This window comes from Fimicolochytrium jonesii (genome assembly GCF_025526975.1).
Source record: "Fimicolochytrium jonesii strain JEL569 chromosome Unknown EV422scaffold_5, whole genome shotgun sequence".
Taxonomy (NCBI): domain Eukaryota; kingdom Fungi; phylum Chytridiomycota; class Chytridiomycetes; order Spizellomycetales; family Powellomycetaceae; genus Fimicolochytrium; species Fimicolochytrium jonesii.
The window spans coordinates 218131-240641 of record NW_026515672.1 but is presented as its reverse complement, the minus strand read 5'-3'; the positions used below and the strand labels follow the sequence as shown (position 1 = coordinate 240641).

Sequence of the window (22511 nt, the reverse complement as noted above, 5' to 3'; positions counted from 1 at the left end):
CTGACTTGGCAAACCCTTGGGAGACCGAAGGCACACTTTACAGAACGTACGGTTCAAGCGCCATGAGCTTTCCACCGCCGAGGCCTGACCAAGTTTTCTCGATGTCGAACGTTTGTGCTCTGGTTTGTGCTGTTGGTGTGTCAACGCAGGTCAACGCGTCAAGGCCTGCGTCAAGGCCTTCTCCTGCACTTTCCTCTTGGTTTGAAAGGAGCACACATGCAGGAAAGCAAGGCCAGCAAGAGACTCAAGAATGGTCGCCAGACGAGCCTTCAGCCTCCTGCGCTCTGCCTTATGCTGTAACGAAGTAGGCCTCCCAACGGTCGGAACGGCGGTTCGTCCAGCCGCGCTGCAACGTCCGGAGACTTCATTTCGAAGCCCATATACCACCACGTCCGGAGGGTCGGGCGACGCCGGAACGGCGAATATACCGAATGCGCCTGTGCAGCAATCTCAAGAAGGATTTAGCGAGCTCGGGGTGAATAAGCTGTTCTTGCGGGCCCTGGAGGCCGAAAAGATTACCGTCCCAAGTAACGTTCAGCGCAGGGTCCGTAAAGTTTGGGCGGAAAACATATTGCTCTCGAACGGGAGTCTGAAATGCTCTAAATTTAGGCGATACCACTACTAGCAGACTCGAAGGACGTTCTCATAACAGCCGAAACGGGCTCTGGAAAAACGCTAGGTATGTTCAGCTATTGGCATGAAAAGTCCAGAAGATCCTAAAACTGACGTGATATTTCTTTCAGCTTACCTACTTCCAGTCTTGTCCCATCTCATTGCACAGCCCGCAAAAGCAGCATCTACTTCCTGTGCGCCTCTTGCTCCCCGTGTTCTTATTTTGACACCGACTCGGGATCTGTGTCTGCAAGTGGTGAAAGCCCTACGGGCGTTCACGAAAGGGTTGAACCTCAAAGTGACGTTGTTTCCTCCACCGCCGTCAGTTCTATTGTCTCAACTTCGATCACCCGACATCGTGATAGCTACCCCTGGCTCGGTCAATGTCGAATGGAGAAACAACCGCCTTCTGCGAGCGTTCCTGGGTCGGTGCGAGATTGTCGTTGTTGATGAAGCCGATTCCATTGTCGGAGACGAAAAGGCATGGGAGCTCGTGTCGCAGGCGGAAAGGGTCCTAAGAAAGCAATGTTTGCCAGCGGAGGGGCGACGATCGAAGTTCATTTTTGCCGCTGCGACGATGCCGCCGATCAGAGCTGCCAAATCGAAAACTCCTCGGGCTCTCCTACACAAACATTTTCCGAATTTGGTCACTGTGAGCACCGGGGAACTTCACAAAGCCCCGGTGGGCATAACAGAGCGGTTTTTCCCTCTGGCCCGCGACGACCAATTGACCGAAGAGCTTACGATGGAAGCGGAAGATCGACTGAAATGCAATGCGCTATTAAGCCTGATATATCAACAGACGGAAAAGCTGTTGGTTGCGGCCCGTGATGCGCATGCGCACCGTGGGGCAAAGTGGCTCGTTTTCTGCAATGACGGGCGGAGAGCGAGGGTGATGCATGAGGCTGTGGATCGCACCAAACATATCTTCATCCCTGAGGAATATCGAGGACAGGTGACCATCCATTGTGAAGTCTTGGAAGGTACCGGCGAAAAGGATCGGCTTGGGAGGAGCCAAAAGATTATGGAATTCGTTTCTACACCTATCACCGCGCCGGCATCGGTCGGTGTCTCTCAGGAGGAACAATCGAAAGGAACTGAGAGCATTCCGGAAAGGCCTCACGGTGGAGCATCTCCTTCGCGAGACTTTCGCATTCTGATCTGCACAGATTACGTCGCTCGTGGGCTCGATTTCGTAGATGTGTCGACCGTTATACAAGTGGACTTCGCGAGGGACGCAGCGACCTACTTACATCGGATAGGGCGGACGGGGCGGGCTGGCAAGACAGGAGAAGGTAATGGAAACTCAATAGCGAAGGAGACTTCACAAATCAATGACGTTTAACCCTGTTTGTTCTTCCTTCTCGCAGCGATAAGTTTCTTAGATAAAGGCAACCACCTATCGTCCATCATCCAGAACGCCTCAATGGGCATCGCCGACCGGAAACTTGATTCTTCCGCCAGTAAAGCGGGCACGACGGCTGCGGATACGTTTACTGCAATCGAACTTCAAACGCCTTCTGAGGGAACAAAGAACGAGCGGTTAGCGTTGACGCCTTTGTTGAGTAGAAATAGATCGTTTAGTACGAAGTTCAAGAGATCCCTGCGGAGTGATAGAAACGCGAAGGAAGAAGACACCACGGAGTCGGGCGATGATCCGTCAAGTACACAACGGCGTACAGAGCACCAATAGCCTAACAGCTTGTTTGGTCTGGGTTGAAAGTTGTGTGTAAAAGTTGTACAAGCGCTGGACTCGGGCAAGCATATAGAGACGGAAACCATCAAACGCTCCTTAACCCAGACTGCATGCGGAAATCGTCGTAGAACTTGATCATGTCGTCGGTGATGCGCGGTGTCACGTTCCTTACGGCGTGTTCGAAATGTCGAAGACAGACCTAGACGAAGATGGATGAGTTCGAGGCCTGATCCATAAAGCGAAACTTATCAATCTAACTGGCACCGGTGCCTCACCTCCTCAGCATATAAATTCTCCTCCATGGCCCGCATGGCTGCCTCTTGACCGATGGCCACACATTCGGCGCCAGAGTATCCATTAGTCTTTACACGCCAAAAGAAATCAGATTCGAGATTTCGGCCGAGTTGTAAACAGCGAAGTCACTTACAATTCGAGATAGCAAGTCCACGTCCACATCAGCGGAGCATGCCATTCTTTTGGTCTGTATCCGAAAGATCTCTCGTCGCGAATCTTGGTCCGGTGGCGACACGTAAAGAATGCGGTCGATTCGACCCGGGCGGAGCAAGGCGCTATCCTTTGTCGCGAAAAGTATCGCATGCGATTTGGGAATGGGTGAGCCTCATCTGTCACCCCATAGGGTACCAAAAGTCAATGCCCGAATGACGTACGATGATATCTGGCCGGTTGGTCGCCGCAACGACAGTGACATTCACCAACGGCTCGATTCCGTCCATCTCAGCGAGCAGTTGGGACAACACCCGGTCGGCAACCGAAGTTTCGTCCCCGCCTCTTCGGACGGCTAGTGCGTCTATTTCGTCCTGAAAAGCGGTGCGTTAGTGCCGCCAACGAGAGACGACCGTCGGTACCGTTCCTGACAGTTTTACTCACGAAGAATACGATGGAAGGTGACGCCGCCCTTGCTTTCCGGAAGACCTCACGGACGGCCTTTTCCGACTCCCCTACCCATTTGCTGAAAAGCTGAAAGACGAGAAATCCCATCATTCAGCACGAAGGATCGACGGTAAACACGTACGTAGTTGCAGGAATTAGCTCATACCTCTGGTCCCTTCACGGCAATGAAGTTCAAGCCTGCTTCTGTCGCCAGCGCTTTTGCCATGAGGGTTTTACTGCAACCCGGCGGACCGTACAGTAGTATTCCTTTCGGTGGGCGGATGTTGAATCTTGCGAAGGCTTCTGGATGCTACAGCATGGGCGTGAGTCTGGGTTTTTGGAGGGCGTTTGAACAAGATGTCATTTCATACCTTCAATGGCCATTCAACAGCTTCCTTCAGTTTCTGCTTCGTCTCAGCCTGCCCGCCAATGTCCGTCCAAAGCACTTTCGGTACTTCTAGCATGATCTGCGGAATGGCAAGGTTGAGTCAGCAGTGCGTCTCATGATTCGGGTTCCGGGATCGTCTCAACACACCTCTCGCATTGCGCTGGGCTTTATTTCCGTCAATGCTGCAAGGACGTCATCATGACTGATTCGTAGATCTGCATACCGACATAGAAGAACATGCACATGAGCCCATAGCAGGCTTCATCGGAGGAGATCGGCGTACTGACCGACGTCATTATCCCCTTTCATCGCAGTTCCATTTGCCGTCACTCTCTTGATGGTTTTGAGCCCAGCCTCCCTGCATACTGCGGCCAGGTCGGCACCGACATATCCATGCGTCTTGGCCGCCACTTCGGCTACCTCCACTTCGGACAGCGAGTGCGGGACATGGCGTAGTAGCGCAGTCAGGATTTCGAGACGAGCAGGCGCGCTTGGTATACCTGTGTAACAAAGGTGGCATCAACGTCTCTCCAGATCCCTGCCAATAATCTGATGAAAACAAGAGTACCAATCTCGATCTCCCGATCGAACCGGCCGGGCCTTCGCAACGCCTCGTCCAAAGAATTTGGCCTGTTAGTTGCGCCCATGATTACCACTCGGTGCCGTGTATCAAGCGGGTCATCGGTCGCGTCGGCGCCGTCCATTAGAGTGAGCAGTGTTGCAACGACCCGCTTTTCGAGGTCGGTAGCGGAAGAATCCCGTTTTGGACAAAGGGCGTCGATTTCGTCGATGAAGATGATAGATGGAGCGTTCTCATTTGCTGTTGTGAACAGTTTACGGAGCTATGGAGAGTAAGTGAGGACGAGGACGTTGAAGGGTCCCCCAATCTTATGAAGGAATTTGACGTACCTTCTCCTCGGTCTCACCAAAGTACTTGCTTATGACCTCCGGCCCATTCACATTAATCACATGGGCACCAGTCTCGGCCGCCACTGCTCTCGCAATCAAAGTTTTTCCCGTTCCCGGTGGGCCGAACAGCAGCACGCCGCGGGGCGGGCGTAGTCCGAAACGAGTGAACTTTTCCGGTTCATTGAGGGACGTTTCGACCATCTCTCGTACGGTTGCGATCTCGTTGCCGAGGCCGCCCACCGAAGCGTAACTGATGGTGGGTGCGCGAGGGTTTGAGGCTGCTGAGGGCTGCTCGTGTCTCAGTAAGTGCATGGGAAGAAACCCCCATGAATACCGGATACATACATTTGATATTGCTGATGGTGAGACGGAAACCTCAGTCCTGCGAGACATCCTATATGCCAACTGCCCGCCCTTGTTCGGCTGTCCGGCCGGGGCTTCGCTCACTGGTGTTGCATCCTCAACCAAGAACAGCCTCAGCTTCCCCGCACATTGCAACTCAATCGTAGCTCCCTTGACGACATGCCGCAGATCGACTATGGTGCGAGAGGCAAGCATATGTCAGCCATGACTATCCATTGAAAAACGGCCGGCCAAGTGACCTCTTACCCAGGATCTCCTTCGCATATATCGAAAACATCTCATCAATTGCAAATGTTGGCGGCGTCACCGGTCTTAACGTCACTCTAGCCGCCTCAAGCACGGGTTCTTCGAATTCCCTCAGAGTAACATATGCCCCCAATTCAATCCCTCCATTTTGCCTCACGACTGGCCCTAGTTGGACGGCTGAACGGGCGGCAGATGAGAAACAAAGAATATTATTGAAAATGTTTACATTGATGATACTCGGCTACAGAATCTATGGAGTCGGACGTACATTGAGCAGGAACAGTCGCTAATGGCCATATTATTCCTAGTCCCTATCCGACACATATGCGGAACATTTCATACGTAAATGAACCATTATCCAATACCTCCGATCTCAAGCAGCCTGAGCTTGCCAAAACCGTAAACCAAGGTGTAGAGCCAAACAAACCTGCTGTGTCCCTTCTCCCCGTTCCACCCCATGTCCAACCCCAGCCACCCAGACCTCTTGTCCAGCCCTCCACCTCCTTAGCACCGCATCCCCTGTGTTGACCAGCACACGCAGATGACGCGGACGTGTGTTCGCAGAGGCAGGAGGGGCTGGGGTGGCAAGGAATTTGAGTGGCGGCTCAGGAGCGGCTAGGGACTCGGTAGAATGCCCGGGAGATGCTCTCGCCGAGCGGGCACCGAGCGATGAGAATCCTTCTCCAGTTCCTCCCCCCTTCTTTGTGCTAGATCCTGGGGTCCGACGGTTGGCGCTGGTGCTTTTCGAACCCTTGCTGCTTTTCGGCGTTGTATTTGACATCCACGAGTTAACTTCCCTAGTTCGTTGCTTTCGTTCTGCTCTTCACTGAATAGTCTTCTCCGATAGCTGATGAATTTTCCCGTGAAAGTGCGTTGCGTTTGCAGGTCTTCGCAGGCACACTTTCGGCCACCACGGATCTGCGAGTCCGACAGACTGATTGGCTGCAAAAGTGGCGCAGCCCCCATTTGGATGTGCACTCGCCTGTCATCACACCCAACTTGAGCGCTTTTCTTTTCGTCCGCAGTGAACCCATAACCCACCAGCAACGACAGCCGTCGAAAGCACAGTCAAGCACACCAGCCAGCACTCCACACCTCAACACACCTTCACATACACAATGGCAAAAGGACTGCGGTCAAAGTCTATGCGTCGCAACCGCGCACACCTGAGGACTATGGTAAGGCCTCTGTATGGCATTCCGCCCCTTTAGCACGTTCGCTGACTAATTCTACTATTCCGTTGTGCTTCTCAGGTCTTTGGGCCGGCAGAGAAAGCCCGCATGGAGCGTCTGAAGGAAGCCGCCGTCGCATCTGTAGCCGAGCAGAAGAAGGAAGAAACCGCAATGACAGACGCTCCTTCCACCACCGCCACAACAGAAGCAACAACAGAAGAGCGAGGTCGGATATCCACAGGCGCGGCAGCCGCCGACTCGACAAAGATGGAAGTAGATGGTGCATCAGGGGCGTCGACGGCGGAGGGAACGCCAATGACGAAGCAGGAGAAGATGAAGCTGTTCATGAGCAGGAACGCTTACAGGAAGAAAATGATTGCAAAGGCTAGGAGTGATGCTAAGAAGCAGATGAAGTTGAAGAGGAGATAGCGAGAGCGCAGGAGCTAGTGGAAAGCCTCCTTCCGACATGGGCGTCGGGGACCGCCATATGTATTCTTTGTTTGTCCGTTTATATATATATATTTATCTTTTGGGCGCAGACCTTTCCGAGAACTTGAAGCGAGCACAGTAAACCAAGTTCATCGAACTAATACAGCGGCACCATTTGCGCAACTTCTTCAACAGCAAGAGTTTTTTCGTCCTCTTATTTGCTCTATGCGGCTTAAGTGAGTTTTCTGAAGGTTACTAAAATAATGATGCTAAGAAACTATGAGATGACCTAAAAACCGTTACATTTTCACGCCACATACACGCCGTGACTGGAATGAGGATGATCGAAAAGAAAAGGGATGGGGAGCCAAGAAGGAGATATTTGAGGCAGAGAAAGTGACAGAATGCTTAGTGAGCCACAGGGGCGTCGACGGGGGCCACGGGGGCGTCAACTGGAGTCTCGGCGTTCACTGGGACGGCGGTGGTGTCGGAATGCTTGCTCACGCCCAACTTGTTCAAGACGGGGGCAGCCAACTTCTCGAGCTGTTCGATCAAGTTGTGAATCTGGGGGATGGAGGTAACGGAGTGGACGACACCGTTGACTTTCGTGACGACGAAACCAGTGGTGGCATTGGCGGTACCAACAGCGCGCTCCTTGGTGTTGTGCACAACCTGTAACGCAATTATGGGAACTCGATCAGATGTGATTCAACAAAGATGTGCATCGCAGTGAAGTTAGCTCCATACCTCGTAGGTCTTCTCTCCAGCGTGGATGACAAAGGTGGGCACGTAGTTCTTCACGGTTCCGACAGGGTCAGAGTGGAGAGACTTGGCCTGCTCAACAGTTCCCTGGACCAAGTTGAGGATGGGGTTGGGAGTGTAGGATGTGATGGTGGTGGTGGCACCAGTGACGACAATCTTCCCAAAGTCAATAGCCTCGGTAACCTTGTTGGAGGCTATAGAAAAAATTTAGAACCGCTGAAAGAGAATAGAGACACTCAATGGTGATGGTATACTCACCGTACGAGGTAGTGTTGTTGACAGTTGTGGAGGCAAAGTTGACCGCGCCGGTAGCAGTGTTCACGGCGCGGTCCTTAGCAGCAACAGCGGTACCCTGTGCGGAGGTGACGGTAGAAGCGGCGAGGTCCTTGGCAGCAACAGCAGTTCCGAGGGCGTAGTTCGCAACATTCTGAAACGTAAAACGGGAACTTTGGATGAGCGCCTGAACTCGGAAAACACCTGTGGGCCAAATCTTCAGAAGACAGGTGCTTGTGAGAGCTCTTTGCAGCCCCGCAGTTCGCCTGTATCTCTCAACAACACAGTCTTTTGAAGCAAGGGCATCTAGAACCACCTCGCTGGTTCCGAGTTGCGTTCCCAGCTGTCGTACGGCCATCATGACTTGATAATCACCTTTGCAACCTGGGGAACGTATGGGTCGACGACCGCCGCAACGTTCTGCGCGGTGGTGCTGACGGTTTCGGTGGCACGGTTGACGATTCCAGACATTGTTATTTTCGGTTTTGAGTAGTGTTTTGTGTAGGATTAGAGAAGAGAGAATCCCAAAAGTCTTTGAACCTGCATCCCATGCAAAAAACGGCTTGATTCTCTTTTGCGGCTTGATGACGCTGCTCGCACAAACTTCGCGTCACCACCAAAGTGCTTGCGCTTTGCTCCGGGTTCATGTGCCTGGGTCTGATGCCACATCCTTGGTAGGACCTCTTCGCGCTGTTAATTTACTGTCACGTTTCTGACTAAGCAACTCAGTCGATTGCTCTCTCGATCATGCCTATGTAGCTCGATGATCTGCGATGACCGACAACCCGTCGTTTCTTGGCGGTGCGGAATAACCCGAAATTGGGTGGGAGACAACGTCTAAGTTCAGACTCCCCGGATTTCTCGTGACGATCCGAGTGTATCTTTTTTATGACTCCTGAAACCTGTTGTCAGGAACGTCTAACTCAGGTATGTGGGTTGGCCAGGGCATGGGACGCACCTCGCCACGACAGGCGGGATGACCCTGATCGCCGTGACGACAAGTGAAGGTCCCGTAATTAGTTCTGCGGGAGACACTTTATTCTTGGCTTATTCCCGCATGATATTCCTGCGTATCATAATACCTTAATGCTCCGGAATTCCAGCGATATCGTCGACAGAGTGTTGTTTGCGAGGCGGTACATCCTGCAGGCAATGCTTAAAAGGAAGCGGTAAATCGCCCCGCCCACTTTCTTTTCTCCTCCCAACCTTCACATCTTTGAACCTTCAACGACATCTCTCATCTGCTGCTTATTGAACTATCCTATATAACAATGGAGCGCTGCATCAAGAACATTTCAGCTGAGTCTCTTTCCGAATCCGTCGACGACACGACGCTATTCAGAGCTCGTGCGGGATCCTTTCATCACATAGGGCTTTTGGGAAGTCCGATCCTGCTCAGTCCACAAGAGTCCGATCTCAGCGACGATGACTTCCAAGCACCCAGCTCACAAGCTGCTGGTGAACTCCCCGGTGATTTCGCCATGTCGCCGGCCAATGTCCTGTCCTCGGACAGCCTCCCATCCAGCAGACCAAGCGAAACCAGCTCAGAAACTTTGTCATGCGCAAACATCTTCACGACCTCGGAGAAAGGAAGTCTTTTCGCGGCACCCAAGAATATGACCTCATATGCCGCGAGGCCCAACGACATTGGGACACGCCCAGCTGGCATTGATTCGCAAGAATCTCTGGAAGACCAACTTGAAGACCGCATAGAAACTCACACAACGAGCGCATCCACAATGGATGGACTCGCGCGGAAAAGCTCAAAATCGACTGAAAGCTCAAAACAGGCGTCACAACGGAGCTCAGCAAGCGGAGCCAATGTCCAGTCGGAGTTCTCTAAAGGGAAGGCCGGCCGTCGGAATTCTCAAGTGCTTCACAGGTTACGCCAAATTTTGCGGATCTGAAGTGGTACCCAACATTCCCTTACAGTCACTATAGAGATAAGGGCCGTACCACCTCATGTAGACGTAGAGCTTGCTTCTATACCCCTTGGTTGTCGTGTGGAATATACATGATCATCAATGAATCAAAGAAATCATCCCAGTTTGCTGTGTTTACTTTCCGTAGGATGGCGCCCGCACTTTCGATGAATTTCTATGTACAGAAAACCAGAATGTATGCGTTTGATAGGGGTTCGGTGATCAGGTAGAGTCTTCGCAATCTCGGGTGGAGCCGTAAATATCACCCACAGAGACCCGTCCATCTGCGACTGGAACCTGATCACGAGGCGGCGAACGACTAGAATATGGCCCACATCAAACAACAACACTAATGCGCCTATGATGATGCCCTTTGCTTGAAAATCATCAACAATCAGGTCACTGATTAATCTTGGACCTCCCACGACGTCTGCTAGTATTTCCTACATGAAATTTGGCCCCGGACTGGACAAACTCTGGTTTGCAGGCGTTCTTGACAGGAAAGTTGTGTGCACTTCCCACCGTGCAGCTGACAGCAAGTGGATTAGATTTTTCCGATTGGAACAGCTTCAATACCACTCACCAAGAGCTCATAAGGGCCGGTGGCAAGCTAAAAAAACCTGTTGCACCTTTTCGCTGGATTGCACGAGGTTGGATCACGGTGATAGCATACCCCACCATCTTTGATCCTGTGATCTTCGTTGTAGTTGTAGTCTGCCCAAACTCGATGAGATTCGGGAGGGAGGATGCTATTCGGCTCATATGCCGCGAGCTCATATGCGTACGCCATTAAACTGATGATGGAGAAGTTGCGGTCCGTGCGGGAGTCAACGGTGCTTGCGACGACTTTCCAATACTGAGGACGAACACCGGCAACGGTTCGGATCGTGCCGAAGCAGACGGCGAGTGGGATCTGCATCACACTTACATTTCCTTGTACCAGGGCTGGGATTGGCATTCCTGTCACGGTGACGGCGATTAGACCAAAGAGAAGTGCATGTGTGAGGAGGACAAGAGATCAAATGCTGCTGCGGACCATTGGCTCAGGAAGGTGCTGAAAGCCTCCCGCTTATCTGAACAGGAAATCATGAGCATGACGGGACATAGAGAGATAAGGACAGCTGTTTGGTTCTTCTGGAAAATGGCGAGCTTCAAGGAACGCCATATTATATTCCTCAAAGACGCAATCTCTCGCCAATTTCTCGCCGCGTTCGACAGTTATCCAGCCGAGCCAGAAGAACTGCTCAAGGCTTCTGGCTGCAGTTCTTGAGCACCTGCTTCAGGGCGGACTCCTAGCTAGTTTGGATCATCGTATTGTTCGCTGTCAGCGCCCTGTGCATCGCTCTTTTCTTCTGATCGCTCTTTTCTTCCTGTCGAGCTAGTTCCAGGATGATGCTATATTTGAACTCTTCCAGGATTGTAAGATAAAGCAAGCTTCCAATGGACAATATGAATGGAGGGAGATAGCGCCCGGAGAGACACTGACTGGGTGACTCCGGAAGCAGCGGCTTGTCAAGCTCGTTATCGTAGCAGGAAAGTGCGTGCAGAAAGATCTCCAAGAGCGGGATGAGAAGAACGGTCGAAAACAAGTTCGTCATCGTGCGCAATGCGTGCAGAGACCAAACCACTGTTGATGGCGTCAGTATTTCTGCGTATCGAGATAACTTTGACGATGGACGAATCTCGCATCTGGCCGCCCTTCATCTCAAACCCGGCAAACACCGTCGGCAAAGTTGTTGCGCAGGGGACGATGAAGTTAATGTAGAACATAACGGCAAACGACGTATCGTCATGGGGCTTCCACGACGTGGGATTGAAGATATACGGCAGCCAAGTCGGCGCTCCACTGAATCCGAAGCGAGGTGGAAACGCGAGACGACGGCGAGAATCAGGCCAAGAGTCGGGCTGATGTGGTTGCCGTGGGTCATCGCATAGAGCAATGTAAATATCGCGGCGACAAACTGATTCTCGGAACAGCCTCGGCTGGGCCTTCCTATGACGGCCTCCATTAGGGGGTCGTCCCGCAGTGGGATATCCCGCGTCCCGTCCCGTCCCATCCTGCATGGGACGGGATGCAGGACCGCCGCAAAAATCCTGCGGGAAGCCCGCGGGACTGCCTTGACAGCATTTGAACAGCATTTCGACATGGTGGAAGCAGCAAGCCCCCCTAACCTAACCCTACCCTAACCCTATGGGCAGTTGACCCTGTTGAGGTTGGCACTCCACAGGCATCTAGAAGAGTACCTATCTCGGGCGTGCAGACGGTCTTAGAGTCTAATTCCTGCTGGCTAGTCTTGTTTTCATGTTATCAGTTACTAATTGTTTTACTAATTGTTTTACTAATTGTTTTACCGTGGTAGGCTTTTTAACTCTGATTTGACCCAGATGAGGTTGGCACTGCACAGGCATCTAGAAGAGTACCTATCTGGGGCGTGCAGACGGTCTTAGAGTCTAATTCCTGCTGGCTAGTCTCATTTTCATGTTACCAGTTACTAAAGACTCGTGTTTGGGTGTGCTGTGAGCGGGACCGGGATATCCTGCGGGACGTCCCGCGTCCTGCGGGACAGGACGCGGGACCAGCAAATCCCGTCCCATCCCGCGCAGGACGACCCGCTAGCCTCCATACCTGCGCGGTATTTTCTACAGTACTAAAGCTCCCACTCCGCTCGTTTCGACAGCGCGCTTTGCTGTCATCTGTGAAATGCGAGCCAACGTGAACGGCAAATTGTTCTTCAGGGGGTTCAGCTGCGCGAAAATTTAATAACAACAGATGCGTTTTTGAATGCAATCTGTGCGATACCCCCAAACGCCGAGGAGTCGACCACACCGCATCAAACACCGCGGAGGCTCAACACTCTCAACACTGCTCACCATCCCTCCGGCATGGCTAACGACTCCTTTCTCATCATATTCCGGTCCGCTTGCCCTGTTTCGACTTCACCACCTTCTTTCAATTGATCGCTGGCTAGGGCATACTGGTTGAGGCTGCAAACAGGCCCTTCTTTCTCACGGAGCTGTTTTCACACCGACAACCACCTGTCAAGGCTTACTACGATGGTGCGGTCGAACAACTTCTATGGAGTCTCCCACCAAGGCAGGGGGGACCCGCTGTCCGCCGCTGCGAGCTTTACTCTCACCACCTTCGCCTACGACAAGCGAGCCCTCAGCTGTTCCGACCCACTACCTCTGTCGCAGTCGTTACTCCAAGTGATGCAGCTGACAGGCGTCGGCCGTCTGAATGCGACGCTTTGTTCCGACGGCGGCCTGGAGCTTATAGTCCGAGCGGTACTAAAGGCACTGCAGCGTCTGCACACCGCTCCCAGAAAACAGAGGAAGCACTGGGAAACTTGCATAATAGCTGGCGTAGCGTGCCTCACAAATATTGCCATAAGAGGAAATCAGAAACTGAGGGGCAGACTCGTTGAAGCGGGCACGTTGAGCGTGCTAGCCGGTATTCTGGGCGACGAACTGAAGCTAACGCAAGCGAGACTCCCGGTCAATAACAATGGGAACGATGGACGTGCTGCCGGCAGCGAGTTCAGGATGTATTCCCACGAAGAGACCACCCCATCTTCACCAATGTCACAGTCTGCGCCAGCAACACAAACGACATTTGGCCACACGGCTTCTTCCAACGCCGCAACGGATGAATCCCAGAACGTCTCACCACCGGCACCCACTCCAACAGTGGCTTCAGGTTCAGTAGGCGCACCAGCCTGGTCGACCTCCGTGCCCTATTATCAGATGACGCACCCCACCCTCCTTCCGGCCCTGAAGCTCATCGCTTACCTCTCCAAGTATCCCAACATCCGCCAGCTCCTTCACGCAAACCTGACCTTTGCCCGTACTCAACATTATACCCTCCCGACCTACCACCCGGAACTTCGTCAGTGGGCTGTCTTGTGCATGCGTAATGCATTCAAAAAGACCCCATTGGCGATCGTAACACCGGCATCCGCGGCCGATATGCCAAGCTCCCTGCAGACGTCTGCATGCGCTCGAAGCCTGTTTGCCTCCGCGCACTCGAACGACATGGCGGAACCATCTACACCGACAACAAATGCTCCTATTCTTCACAACCTTCCCATATGCGCTGAAGGTTGTGCACAGCCGAGCATGATTCCTACCTCTTCGTCGTCGCTCGTCTCTCCTCCGTCGAGACCAGCTCCGGCACATCCGCTACGTACCTGTGGAAATATCGGAACGCATGGATCCGAGAACCCGCAATGCCTCCGGGTAGAGTCCCTTACCCGAAAATTCCACAGATGCTCGAGATGCCGGAAAGTCGTCTACTGCAGGTAAGGATTGGCTGCTCGAGCTTGATATTTGCGTCATTTGAAACACGCACTAAAACATTCATTATCATATGTGCAGCCGACGATGTCAACTAAACTCATGGGTCTACCATCGTTTCTGGTGCATTAAATTCGACACCCGCAATATTGACGAAGACTCGGACACTTACGCAGGAGAGATGGACCTTGACGTTTCCATCGAAGCTTGAATAGGCCTCCTCTCGTTCAGCGAACGTATTACCGTTGGAAGGCTGACGGCGTAGTCAAAGGGTGCTTTCAATGTACAGATTTTTGTCCTTTTTTTTGTATCCAACTGCCTCATAAAGCACTATAGTTAGTGAATATATCCAGAATTGATCCGCTCGTTACAATCCGACCATGGGTGCTATTTGTTGCACTTTCAGGGGCTCGAGTTCAGGTGCTGTCCAAGGTACATGTCCAGAACACGTCCAGAACTCGGTTCCCGCGAAAGTTGCGAAAAGCAGCTGAGGCCCTGAGCCCTGAGGCCGAGGCCAGTTGCAACTTTAATTTCCACCCCCATGCGAGAAACAGTCTTCCAGTCACACCATCATGGACCAAATAGTGACCCCCGGACAGCGGTTAGCCGCAACAGGCGACTTCGAAGGTACTTCCAGACCTCCCCCTTATTTGTCGCATTTGTGGGGCTCGCGATAGTGACCCTCGTTCTTCCCAACATAGCATCATCTGGGACTTATGAGAAGTGAGTTGAGGATGTGGATGCAGAAGGCGGAGGCGGAGGCGGCTTGGGCAGCGGGAGGCGTGCTTCACCGTGTGGGGACCGTCGGTCGGTAGCATGTTCGATCTAGCATGCTCGCCCTGGCATGGTGACTTGCCGAGCGGACTGAACACCAGGGAGAAGAAATTTGGTTCCTCATACAGCATATTGCTCATCGTAGGGATGGCTTCATATATGCATCCACCGTTGGGAGGAGTCAAATACTACCCGCCTCCGGGTCAGGGAAGGTAAGTCCAAGACGTTCGCAAGACTCCTCCAAATTCCACAGAAGGAATGCTGATCTCGACTGTACCCACACAGGCTCCCCAAATAACAGTAACCCGCAAAAAAGAAGCCAACGCCATCCCCGAAGTCGGCTCCATCGTCACCGGCAAAATCATCCGCATCAGCCCGCGCCACGCTACGATGAGCATAATGGTGGTCGGGACAGTGCCGTGCAGAGAGAACTTCCAGGGGATAATACGGGTGCAGGATGTGAGGGCGACGGAGAGGGATAAGGTGCAGATTTATAAGAGTTTTAGGCCGGGGGACGTTGTCAGGTCAGCTTTGGGAGGTGGGCAGGGTCGAAGTGTCGTCGCCTGCAGTGGGAACTCATGCGGGCTATTTTTGCAGAGCCGAGGTCGTGTCCCTTGGAGATGCGAGGAGTTATTACCTGTCGACGGCCAACAACGATCTTGGTGTCATTTTTGCGCAAAGCATCGCCGGGCATACCATGATTCCAATATCGTGGGAGGAAATGGTCTGTCCAAAGACAAAGGTATGCCCGTCCTCTCAGTATTGATGGTCGTCATTGCTAGCGGTCGCTCACCTCCCGCCGTCTTTCAGGTTATCGAGCACAGAAAGTGCGCAAAACCAATGTAAAGCCGCCTATCATGGTTATATAGCCAGTATTTATCTGTATATAGCACTAGCATGTGGTTGTGTACAATATGTGGGAGTCGCCCTCGGCGGTGATCTACAGAAACCCTAGGTCGAGATTCTCTTCTCTTAAATATGAAGCGGAATGGAGATGGGTGGTGCGTAATGGGCGGCCGTTGTATGTATGCCCTGCGGGTTTATGCGGGGAAAAATGTTATTCCTTCCTCATCTATTTGTGATGGCAGCGTGGTCTTGTGCAGTTGTGCGTGGTAATGTGTGCGTAAAGCAAGCTTGATGGCCTGGTTGTGATACAGGAGTCAGCACCCAAGTTGAACGCTATTGCTTTGATGAAGTAAATGGTCCGCCATACCCGTGTTTCTGCCATCTTGGCGGTGTTGCCGAACCCCTCCCCAATCTTCTTCTCGCCCAGTTTTAGTGTGACTCCATACACCGGTGTGGCCGATGCTATTCCCGCCTCCTTGGTCGTTCTACAATAATAGCAGTGTAAGTACAGCTGCGAACAAGATCAAAGCGTACCCACGGAAGAACGTACTCAGCTACTGGCCTCGCGCCTCCAGATTCCTTAACGATAGTGTCGAGCAAAGTCCGTGGGTACAGCATCTTCCTATGTATGCTCACATCGACCGATCTCGAGAGAACATGCTTCTCCACAAACTGCCGTGCCGCTTGCGGCCCCTGGTCCTGATATATTGCCCCAATCAGTGATATCAACATGCGGCCCGAAATGGACGCGGGAGTGCTACTGCCCAGAGCCTGTTCCTGCGAACCCCAACCTGGTCAGTCCCCATATCCATGGCATGTCAGGCAACAGCGTTTCCTCCCCCACCTTGACTCTCACGGCGCTCGGTATCCCCACTTTCGTCCCAATCTGCTTCAAAACATCTGGCCCTGTGAACGCCTTCATGACCGATTCCATGGCGTCCGCTGGCAGGTCTGGAAACTGCGTGCGGATATGTTCCGTAACGTACAGCGGTAGGACCTTAAGCCCTGAAAACACCAAAACACGAGCAGGATGATGCGTGTCAGAGCATATGCCCATACAACGGACAGAGGGCAGCGGGGAAGCCGCCTGCCCACCGCCCGTGATCTCACAACGCACAAAAAGCCCTTACCCAAGAACGCTAACCGCTTGTTTTCAATATCCAAGGGAGTGTGAGGTGACGCATACGAAGAGTGCGTCAGCGCGTCCACCAGCAGCGCCTCGTTCCGAAAGCGAAGTTCATTGCTCTCTGCGAACTTTTGAATCGCTGACCGTTGGCTGTCCGACGGTGGGTGCCGGGATGCTGTGGTGGTCATTTGCTGCACGCGGGCACTGACGGTGGATGCTGGCCGTTGTGGTTGACGGAGGTGGGGGAAGAGGACCTTACTTGCCCGGGGGGCTGTGCAAGGTATGATTGGGCGCATGTTCGGAAGACGATCCTGTTGTTTAGCGACGACAGGCGGCCAGCGACGATTCGTTCTGTGAATTGGACTCGACGACGCAGCTGCTGTGTTGAGCCGAGTTTCGCTGGGGAATAATAGTCTGCCAGAATCCAGCCAATCACAAGCGTCCGTTGCGTAAGCGCGCACCACCTTACTGCTTGAGAATGCTCGAAGCCTCGTTCGATTCCCTATCGCCCTCATAAACGTGTCCATCGCACCTGCAAGCAGCGCTCACCACATAACGGGAACCCCGCTGAAACAGCCCACTTTCCGCTGTGGGCAAACGGGGATTTCCGCTGTGGGCATTTTTTCTCAGAAAACCACCGCTTTTTTTTACCCCAGCATGGCGGCCTCCTCCTTAGCAGGGCCCAGGCCTCATTCAAGGCAGACTAGCTCCCGGCCACATTCCAATAGCTCACCAATTCGACCGGGTCCGTCGGCCCAAGATCGCCCCGGTGCACCACAAACCGACACATCGCCAACGAACACGTACAACTCGGTAACCACTACCGCACCAGCAGACTCCGACTCCGATACCGCTTCACCTTCAAAAGAGTGGCTCCGCTTTAGTGTTGAGCAGCTGACTCCACAGTTCTTCTTCTATAAACGTGGAATTCTATCAATATCGAAAGAGGCGGTCAAGCTTGCCGTTATAGACGACACGGGGTTTGCACTGACGGCGGAACGAGTATTGGATGCGACGGAGCAGGTTCTAGCGTTCGATTTGGGCGCTTTATTGGGGTCACAAATTGAGAATCCCAAACTCGCTTTTCAACTCAACACCCGGGGGGGCGTCTTTGTTTTCCGTGCGCAGACTGTTCAAGACAAGGCTCGGATCATTTCCACAATTGAGGAGATAGTCGAGCAAGCGCAGACGGCTCAACTTCAGGGTTCAACGACAGGTCCTGACGGCGAAGGGGAAGAAGCCTCTGTGCGAAGTGCAGACTCGAATCCGCTCGTAGGCCAGTTCGAAAACATCGCAAAGAAAATGGAACGCTACGGGTCGATGTGCGTCAGTTACCAGATGGAACTTCTGCATCTGCAGGAAACGCTGCAATCCAAGACCGCGCTTCTCCAGACCGCCGAGCAGAACTGGCTCCAGATTGGGGAGACCAACACGACATTGTTCAGGTTGCTCGCAGAATTGCAGGCGCAAAACGAGGACCTCATGGCGCGCTTGGACAGAGTCACGCAGTCCAGCCATGATGCGGCTGCAAAGGTGCTTGCCATGCAGAAGAAGATAGATCAGAAAGTGGATGTCCTGAAGGAGAAGAAGCAGCTTCTCGGTCACATTCAGCGGTATGTTGATAATCCAGGGAGGAGCGGTGTTAGTAGGGCCGCAGCATCATTGAATAGTGTCAGATGGTCGATGATGGGGGGCATCGCAGCAGGTGTGCTGGTGGCAGGGATGCTGCTGCATTATTTCATACTGATTTTTGGGGTAAAGTGAGTGGCAATGAAACGCATTTTACCATAAAAGCATCCATAGATTCCGATGAGCCCCAGCGAGTATGCAGAAAGGCATACTGTATATGTAGGTGATCGATTTCATGCAAAACTCAGGCCACAACATATCCAAAAAGTACTCTAAGTAGTTCCAGGCGGACATGTGATTCAATGATGTAAAAGAAAAAACAGAAGTAGCAGTGGGAAAATCACAACAAGCACATCCACACAATCCCCTCGCCGTCGAAATACAAAGCGAAGCGCGGCCTCCCAAAGCGCTGGCCCGCCGATCAAAATAGATAACTTGAGCATGTGAGGAGCGGGATCAGAGGGGGAACAGTCCGCATATGGGGAGTTTGAAGCCGTCGCCATTTGCTGCAGTCCAAACAAGAGGCGGATCACATATCCGTGTAGATGACGACGGCGCGTCTATGAGAGAACACACAGAGTTCTCGCTTCCGCTTTAAGGTCAAGAGAGACGGGGAGGTGAGGATATGCTTGCTTTCAAAAAGGAGCGGAGATAGTCCAAAGTCCGGGTGAGACTCAGGCGGAATTGGGGTTCGATGACCCCGATTGAACGGGGAGATCTGGGAAGATGTGTGCTTTCTGCCCGTTCTTGATGAATAGTTGTTCGGGAGGTGTCAGAGCTCCCAATGCGCGCTTCATGCCTTTGGTGAGGTGGGTGAGACCCAGCTGCGAAAAGAAGGAGGACGTAACGTCAGTGACCGGACCTATGAAAGAAAATGGAGCGTCCCACAACGTACCTGGAAACTGGCGTTCATCCAGCCAAATCCTTCTCGGACGACAAATCGGAAGTCGGCACCGACGTTTCCATACTCGACCTCGACTTTGTGCGTCATGTCGACAACGTCGAACTTCTCTGGTACGACACCGTTAAAGTCGACGAAACTTTTCGTGATGGTGTACATCCAGCGGTACGCAACACGACGTGCGTCCTCTACGAAGCCGTACTTGACAAGGCCGGGCCAGGCGAGGATTTGGTGCGGAGCCCATCCTAAACATGGAAGACCATATCAGCTGTGTACTCGATGCATAACCCACCGTTTCAAGAAGAGTATAGTACCGTAAGGGTAATCCCATTGCCTGTTGGGCCGGTCCAGAGAAATCAGACCACGAGACACCTCAGTTCCAGACACCAGACCCCCTGTCACTTCAAACAGCTCCAACGCACGCGGAACCATCGCGTTCGCCTGCTCCTGTGTCGCAATCCCGGCCCACAGTGCCCATAGACAGGTAACGGTCTCGTAGACACTCATTTCCTGCACTGCACAGTCGTAGTCGTAGTAGAGCTTGTCGACCGGGTTCCACAGATACTTATTGATCCGTTCCTTCATGCGTTCGCCGAGTTCGGCGAAGAATGATGGGAAGAAGTAAACGGTGAAATGCGTGTCGTCGACTAGGTATACTGGGTATCCCTTGGGTGATTCTTCCGGGCATGTGATGGGGCTCCCGGTTTCAACCCATTTCTTGTACTCTTCGTCAATCTCGTCGTCGAAGACCCGGATTCCTTTCGCCCATCCAGACTCCCACCCGCCTTCGTCTCCAACCGAGCCCGCTACCCCTTTGGCTTCGAGCACTTTCATCCACTCTTTGAAACGAATCAGGAAGGTATCATCCGGACCTCTTCGCACCCGTAGTTTAAAGTTTCCGCCAAACTCCTCTCTGACCACCCTCTCTAAATCGACGTCGTACTTGTACACCAAGCTGTTCAGATCGATGGTGGCCAGGTTCGCGCACCGCTTCTCGTACCGGTACGTGGTGTCATGTCCGCTCTCACGGACAGCGCGGTCGTGTACAAAGTACTGATCTAATTCTGGCTCCTGAATTTCGTCTTCGTCGTACATTCGCATATAATCCTCCAGAGGTATACCCATCTTGTGAGCATACGGCTCTAAGATGTGGGTGAAATGGCTCGCTTCCGTTTCGGGCGGCATACCAATGCCTTCGGGATGGAACTTGCAGAGCCCTGTCTTGGCGTCCAGTCGCGGCGCTGCCATCCATACGCTTAGCAGCTCCTTGATAGACGCCCGGTAGCCTTGCGCGTGCCATGCTTTCAATTCTGTGGGTTTCCACGCTTTCTCTGGAAGCTTCAGCCCGACTTGATGGATCATGTCGGTCAGGAACGGTGGTTGGGATCGCGTCAGATAGTATGACCGATTGGCGTTGAGAATCTTGCCATAATGCTCGATCTCGTAGTTGAAGTTTTCCACCATTCCGCGAGCGAGCTCGATACGGCCATCGACCAACAACCCTAGGGCCTCGAAATAACTATCCCAGCCGTACATTTCGTTGAACCGACCACCTGGCACAACAAACGGTGTCCCGCGGATCACAGGCTTCTTCGTCCTTGGATCGGTGCTCTTCCGCAGGCCGAGCGACAGAATCCCGGGGTGCTGGTTCAAAGACTTCACATATCGTGGAGTTATGATTTCTGGAAGACGAACGATGTCCAGATTCAGATGAGGTCGCGTTTTCGCAACATCTGTGTAGTAGTCCATCGCCAGCTGATCGTGATATGGCACGTAGACACGGGGTCGTTGATCATGAGACCTATTCTTAGGATCGTTGCAGATGACCTCAAGACCTGGAGTACGCCGTATCAGCAAGCCTGGAAGAAGGCACGTTTAGATGCGGAACATAACACTCACCTTCGGCATCGATTCTCCTGGTTAAACCATCCCAGAAGTGATACTTAATCAAACGGCTCAATCTATCTAGAGGGTTCTCGTTCAATCGCTCTTCATCTAACACGATGAACTTCCGACCATAATCCGCGGCCAAAGCAAGCTCTTGCAGGAGATTTGACAGCATATACGTCCCACGGATTTCGTATTTCCTGTATCCACTCGAGTTTGCAGTCCCAAGCTGGAACGTCTTTGGCCCTGAATCCTGAACGGTGATCTGGAAATCCCCGTCTGTATCCTCCTGCGCCAAGATCAGTCTTTGCGTCTCCTCGACGTCGATCAGAAACTTCCGCGACTTCCCAACAAGCTTCTCATCATGGGAGCCTCGTCGCCTGCGCTTAAAAGGATCATCTTTCTCATCCTGCGGGGTTGTTCGGCCGCCGTTGCCGTAAAGGTTTCTATGGGACTTGAAGAGAGAAGAAAGATCCGTGTGTAAGCTCCTTGTATGGAATCACTTTCCGTTTCGGCCATCGCCGCAGCTGGAATCAAAAAGCCAAAAGACTCCATCTGCCGCGCGCCGTTCTCTTGATTCCCACAAAATCGTATCAAAGTATGGGCTGCTCGGGTACTCACAATGCTCAGCGTCCGGTTTCTTATGAGTTCCGATTTGTCCTTGCTTTCCTCAGGCTCCCTCCAGTGCCCATGAGCCCTCGAATGATCTTTGTCATGATAATTCAGCTCCTCTTCGATGTGAATATTCTCCACCTTCTTCACGCCCTGCAGTAGTTGCTCCCGTCGCGACGTGAATCGCGGCTCGACGTGGATTGTCGTGACTGAAGTGGCCGGCAGAAGAGGGTGGGGAGCCGCCTCAGCGTGGGAAGTCATTTTGCTGACAGGCAAAGTGGCTGTCTGAAAGGGTGGTTTGCGTTTCCGGGTGTTTCGCACAGTCCTGATGCGGGGAAGTGACAAAAAGTCAGCTTCGAAGACAAAAGAAAAAGAGACGCGGACCACTGCCCAGAGACAGTCGATGTATCGCACTGGATATTGCGACGTGCGTCTGAGCACGAATGCTTTCGTCCGCTCTCCCTCTGGCGGCGTCCAGCGCAATATTACCTTCAAAACACCGCCGGCCGGGACAGACGGAGTTCTCGACAAAATAGAAAAAATGCCGAAGAGAAATTTCTGGTAGACGCTGAGGACTATAGCAGTGCGTTTGAGAGTGTGTATGTACTGTAGAGAGTGTGGATGCCAGGGATCCAGGTGCACAATTTGCATGGGGGAGTCCAAGATGTGGAAGTTCGAAGGGGTTGTAAAGAAACGAGCTTTGTGACGTCTGCACCCCATGGCTGTAGGCCCATAGTTGTTGTGAACGCCTAATCCTAATCCTAATCCACATCCTAATCA

General features: G+C 52.6%; 11 protein-coding genes across 11 annotated transcripts; 6 read left to right on the top strand and 5 right to left on the bottom strand.

Annotated features, from left to right (window-relative positions):
• Positions 1-16: 16 nt before the first annotated feature.
• On the top strand, positions 17-2039 carry EV422DRAFT_354325 (P-loop containing nucleoside triphosphate hydrolase protein). The gene is made up of 3 exons (XM_053066580.1): positions 17-544; positions 610-679; positions 744-2039. The coding sequence occupies exons 1-3, from the start codon at positions 251-253 to the stop codon at positions 1955-1957; spliced, it is 1578 nt and encodes a 525-aa protein (XP_052927467.1). The 5' UTR covers positions 17-250; the 3' UTR covers positions 1958-2039.
• EV422DRAFT_611500 (P-loop containing nucleoside triphosphate hydrolase protein) lies at positions 2040-5564 on the bottom strand (the record flags this gene model as incomplete). The annotated part of the gene is made up of 15 exons (XM_053073880.1): positions 2040-2507; positions 2584-2670; positions 2736-2882; positions 2977-3126; positions 3197-3286; positions 3366-3509; positions 3571-3666; positions 3735-3802; positions 3875-4087; positions 4156-4429; positions 4497-4784; positions 4842-5032; positions 5106-5282; positions 5374-5409; positions 5471-5564. The coding sequence occupies 15 exons, from the start codon at positions 5562-5564 to the stop codon at positions 2394-2396; spliced, it is 2169 nt and encodes a 722-aa protein (XP_052927466.1). The 3' UTR covers positions 2040-2393.
• A 364-nt stretch (positions 5565-5928) lies between these two features.
• On the top strand, positions 5929-6851 carry EV422DRAFT_354153 (uncharacterized protein). The gene is made up of 2 exons (XM_053066578.1): positions 5929-6283; positions 6359-6851. The coding sequence occupies exons 1-2, from the start codon at positions 6224-6226 to the stop codon at positions 6704-6706; spliced, it is 408 nt and encodes a 135-aa protein (XP_052927465.1). The 5' UTR covers positions 5929-6223; the 3' UTR covers positions 6707-6851.
• On the bottom strand, positions 6824-8281 carry EV422DRAFT_520955 (uncharacterized protein). Its single transcript, XM_053069728.1, has 4 exons — positions 8117-8281; positions 7727-7895; positions 7454-7662; positions 6824-7378 (listed from the first exon to the last, which is right to left on the bottom strand). The coding sequence occupies exons 1-4, from the start codon at positions 8210-8212 to the stop codon at positions 7115-7117; spliced, it is 738 nt and encodes a 245-aa protein (XP_052927464.1). The 5' UTR covers positions 8213-8281; the 3' UTR covers positions 6824-7114.
• A 569-nt stretch (positions 8282-8850) lies between these two features.
• Positions 8851-9832, top strand: EV422DRAFT_520953 (uncharacterized protein). The gene has a single exon (XM_053069727.1). The coding sequence runs from the start codon at positions 9013-9015 to the stop codon at positions 9646-9648; it is 636 nt and encodes a 211-aa protein (XP_052927463.1). The 5' UTR covers positions 8851-9012; the 3' UTR covers positions 9649-9832.
• Positions 9833-10925: 1093 nt separating this feature from the next.
• EV422DRAFT_611494 (uncharacterized protein) lies at positions 10926-12072 on the bottom strand (the record flags this gene model as incomplete). The annotated part of the gene is made up of 3 exons (XM_053073879.1): positions 10926-11780; positions 11908-11956; positions 12016-12072. The coding sequence occupies 3 exons, from the start codon at positions 12070-12072 to the stop codon at positions 11185-11187; spliced, it is 702 nt and encodes a 233-aa protein (XP_052927462.1). The 3' UTR covers positions 10926-11184.
• Positions 12073-12413: 341 nt separating this feature from the next.
• EV422DRAFT_520950 (uncharacterized protein) lies at positions 12414-14326 on the top strand. Its single transcript, XM_053069726.1, has 2 exons — positions 12414-13961; positions 14038-14326. The coding sequence occupies exons 1-2, from the start codon at positions 12718-12720 to the stop codon at positions 14165-14167; spliced, it is 1374 nt and encodes a 457-aa protein (XP_052927461.1). The 5' UTR covers positions 12414-12717; the 3' UTR covers positions 14168-14326.
• A 51-nt stretch (positions 14327-14377) lies between these two features.
• Positions 14378-15807, top strand: EV422DRAFT_353945 (uncharacterized protein). Its single transcript, XM_053066576.1, has 6 exons — positions 14378-14583; positions 14658-14679; positions 14876-14942; positions 15016-15254; positions 15328-15472; positions 15541-15807. The coding sequence occupies exons 1-6, from the start codon at positions 14529-14531 to the stop codon at positions 15574-15576; spliced, it is 564 nt and encodes a 187-aa protein (XP_052927460.1). The 5' UTR covers positions 14378-14528; the 3' UTR covers positions 15577-15807.
• Positions 15674-17072, bottom strand: EV422DRAFT_353972 (ribonuclease III domain-containing protein). The gene is made up of 5 exons (XM_053066577.1): positions 16707-17072; positions 16421-16581; positions 16127-16353; positions 15944-16061; positions 15674-15872 (listed from the first exon to the last, which is right to left on the bottom strand). Exons 1-5 carry the CDS (start codon positions 16996-16998, stop codon positions 15771-15773), a joined length of 900 nt encoding a protein of 299 aa, XP_052927459.1. The 5' UTR covers positions 16999-17072; the 3' UTR covers positions 15674-15770.
• A 19-nt stretch (positions 17073-17091) lies between these two features.
• Positions 17092-18570, top strand: EV422DRAFT_353927 (uncharacterized protein). The gene has a single exon (XM_053066575.1). It carries the CDS (start codon positions 17360-17362, stop codon positions 18464-18466), a length of 1107 nt encoding a protein of 368 aa, XP_052927458.1. The 5' UTR covers positions 17092-17359; the 3' UTR covers positions 18467-18570.
• Positions 18571-19005: 435 nt separating this feature from the next.
• Positions 19006-21992, bottom strand: EV422DRAFT_550125 (trehalase-domain-containing protein; the record flags this gene model as incomplete). Its single annotated transcript, XM_053071749.1, has 6 exons — positions 19006-19155; positions 19227-19477; positions 19547-19898; positions 20151-21067; positions 21132-21504; positions 21741-21992. The coding sequence occupies 6 exons, from the start codon at positions 21990-21992 to the stop codon at positions 19006-19008; spliced, it is 2295 nt and encodes a 764-aa protein (XP_052927457.1).
• Between the last annotated feature and the right edge of the window lie 519 nt (positions 21993-22511).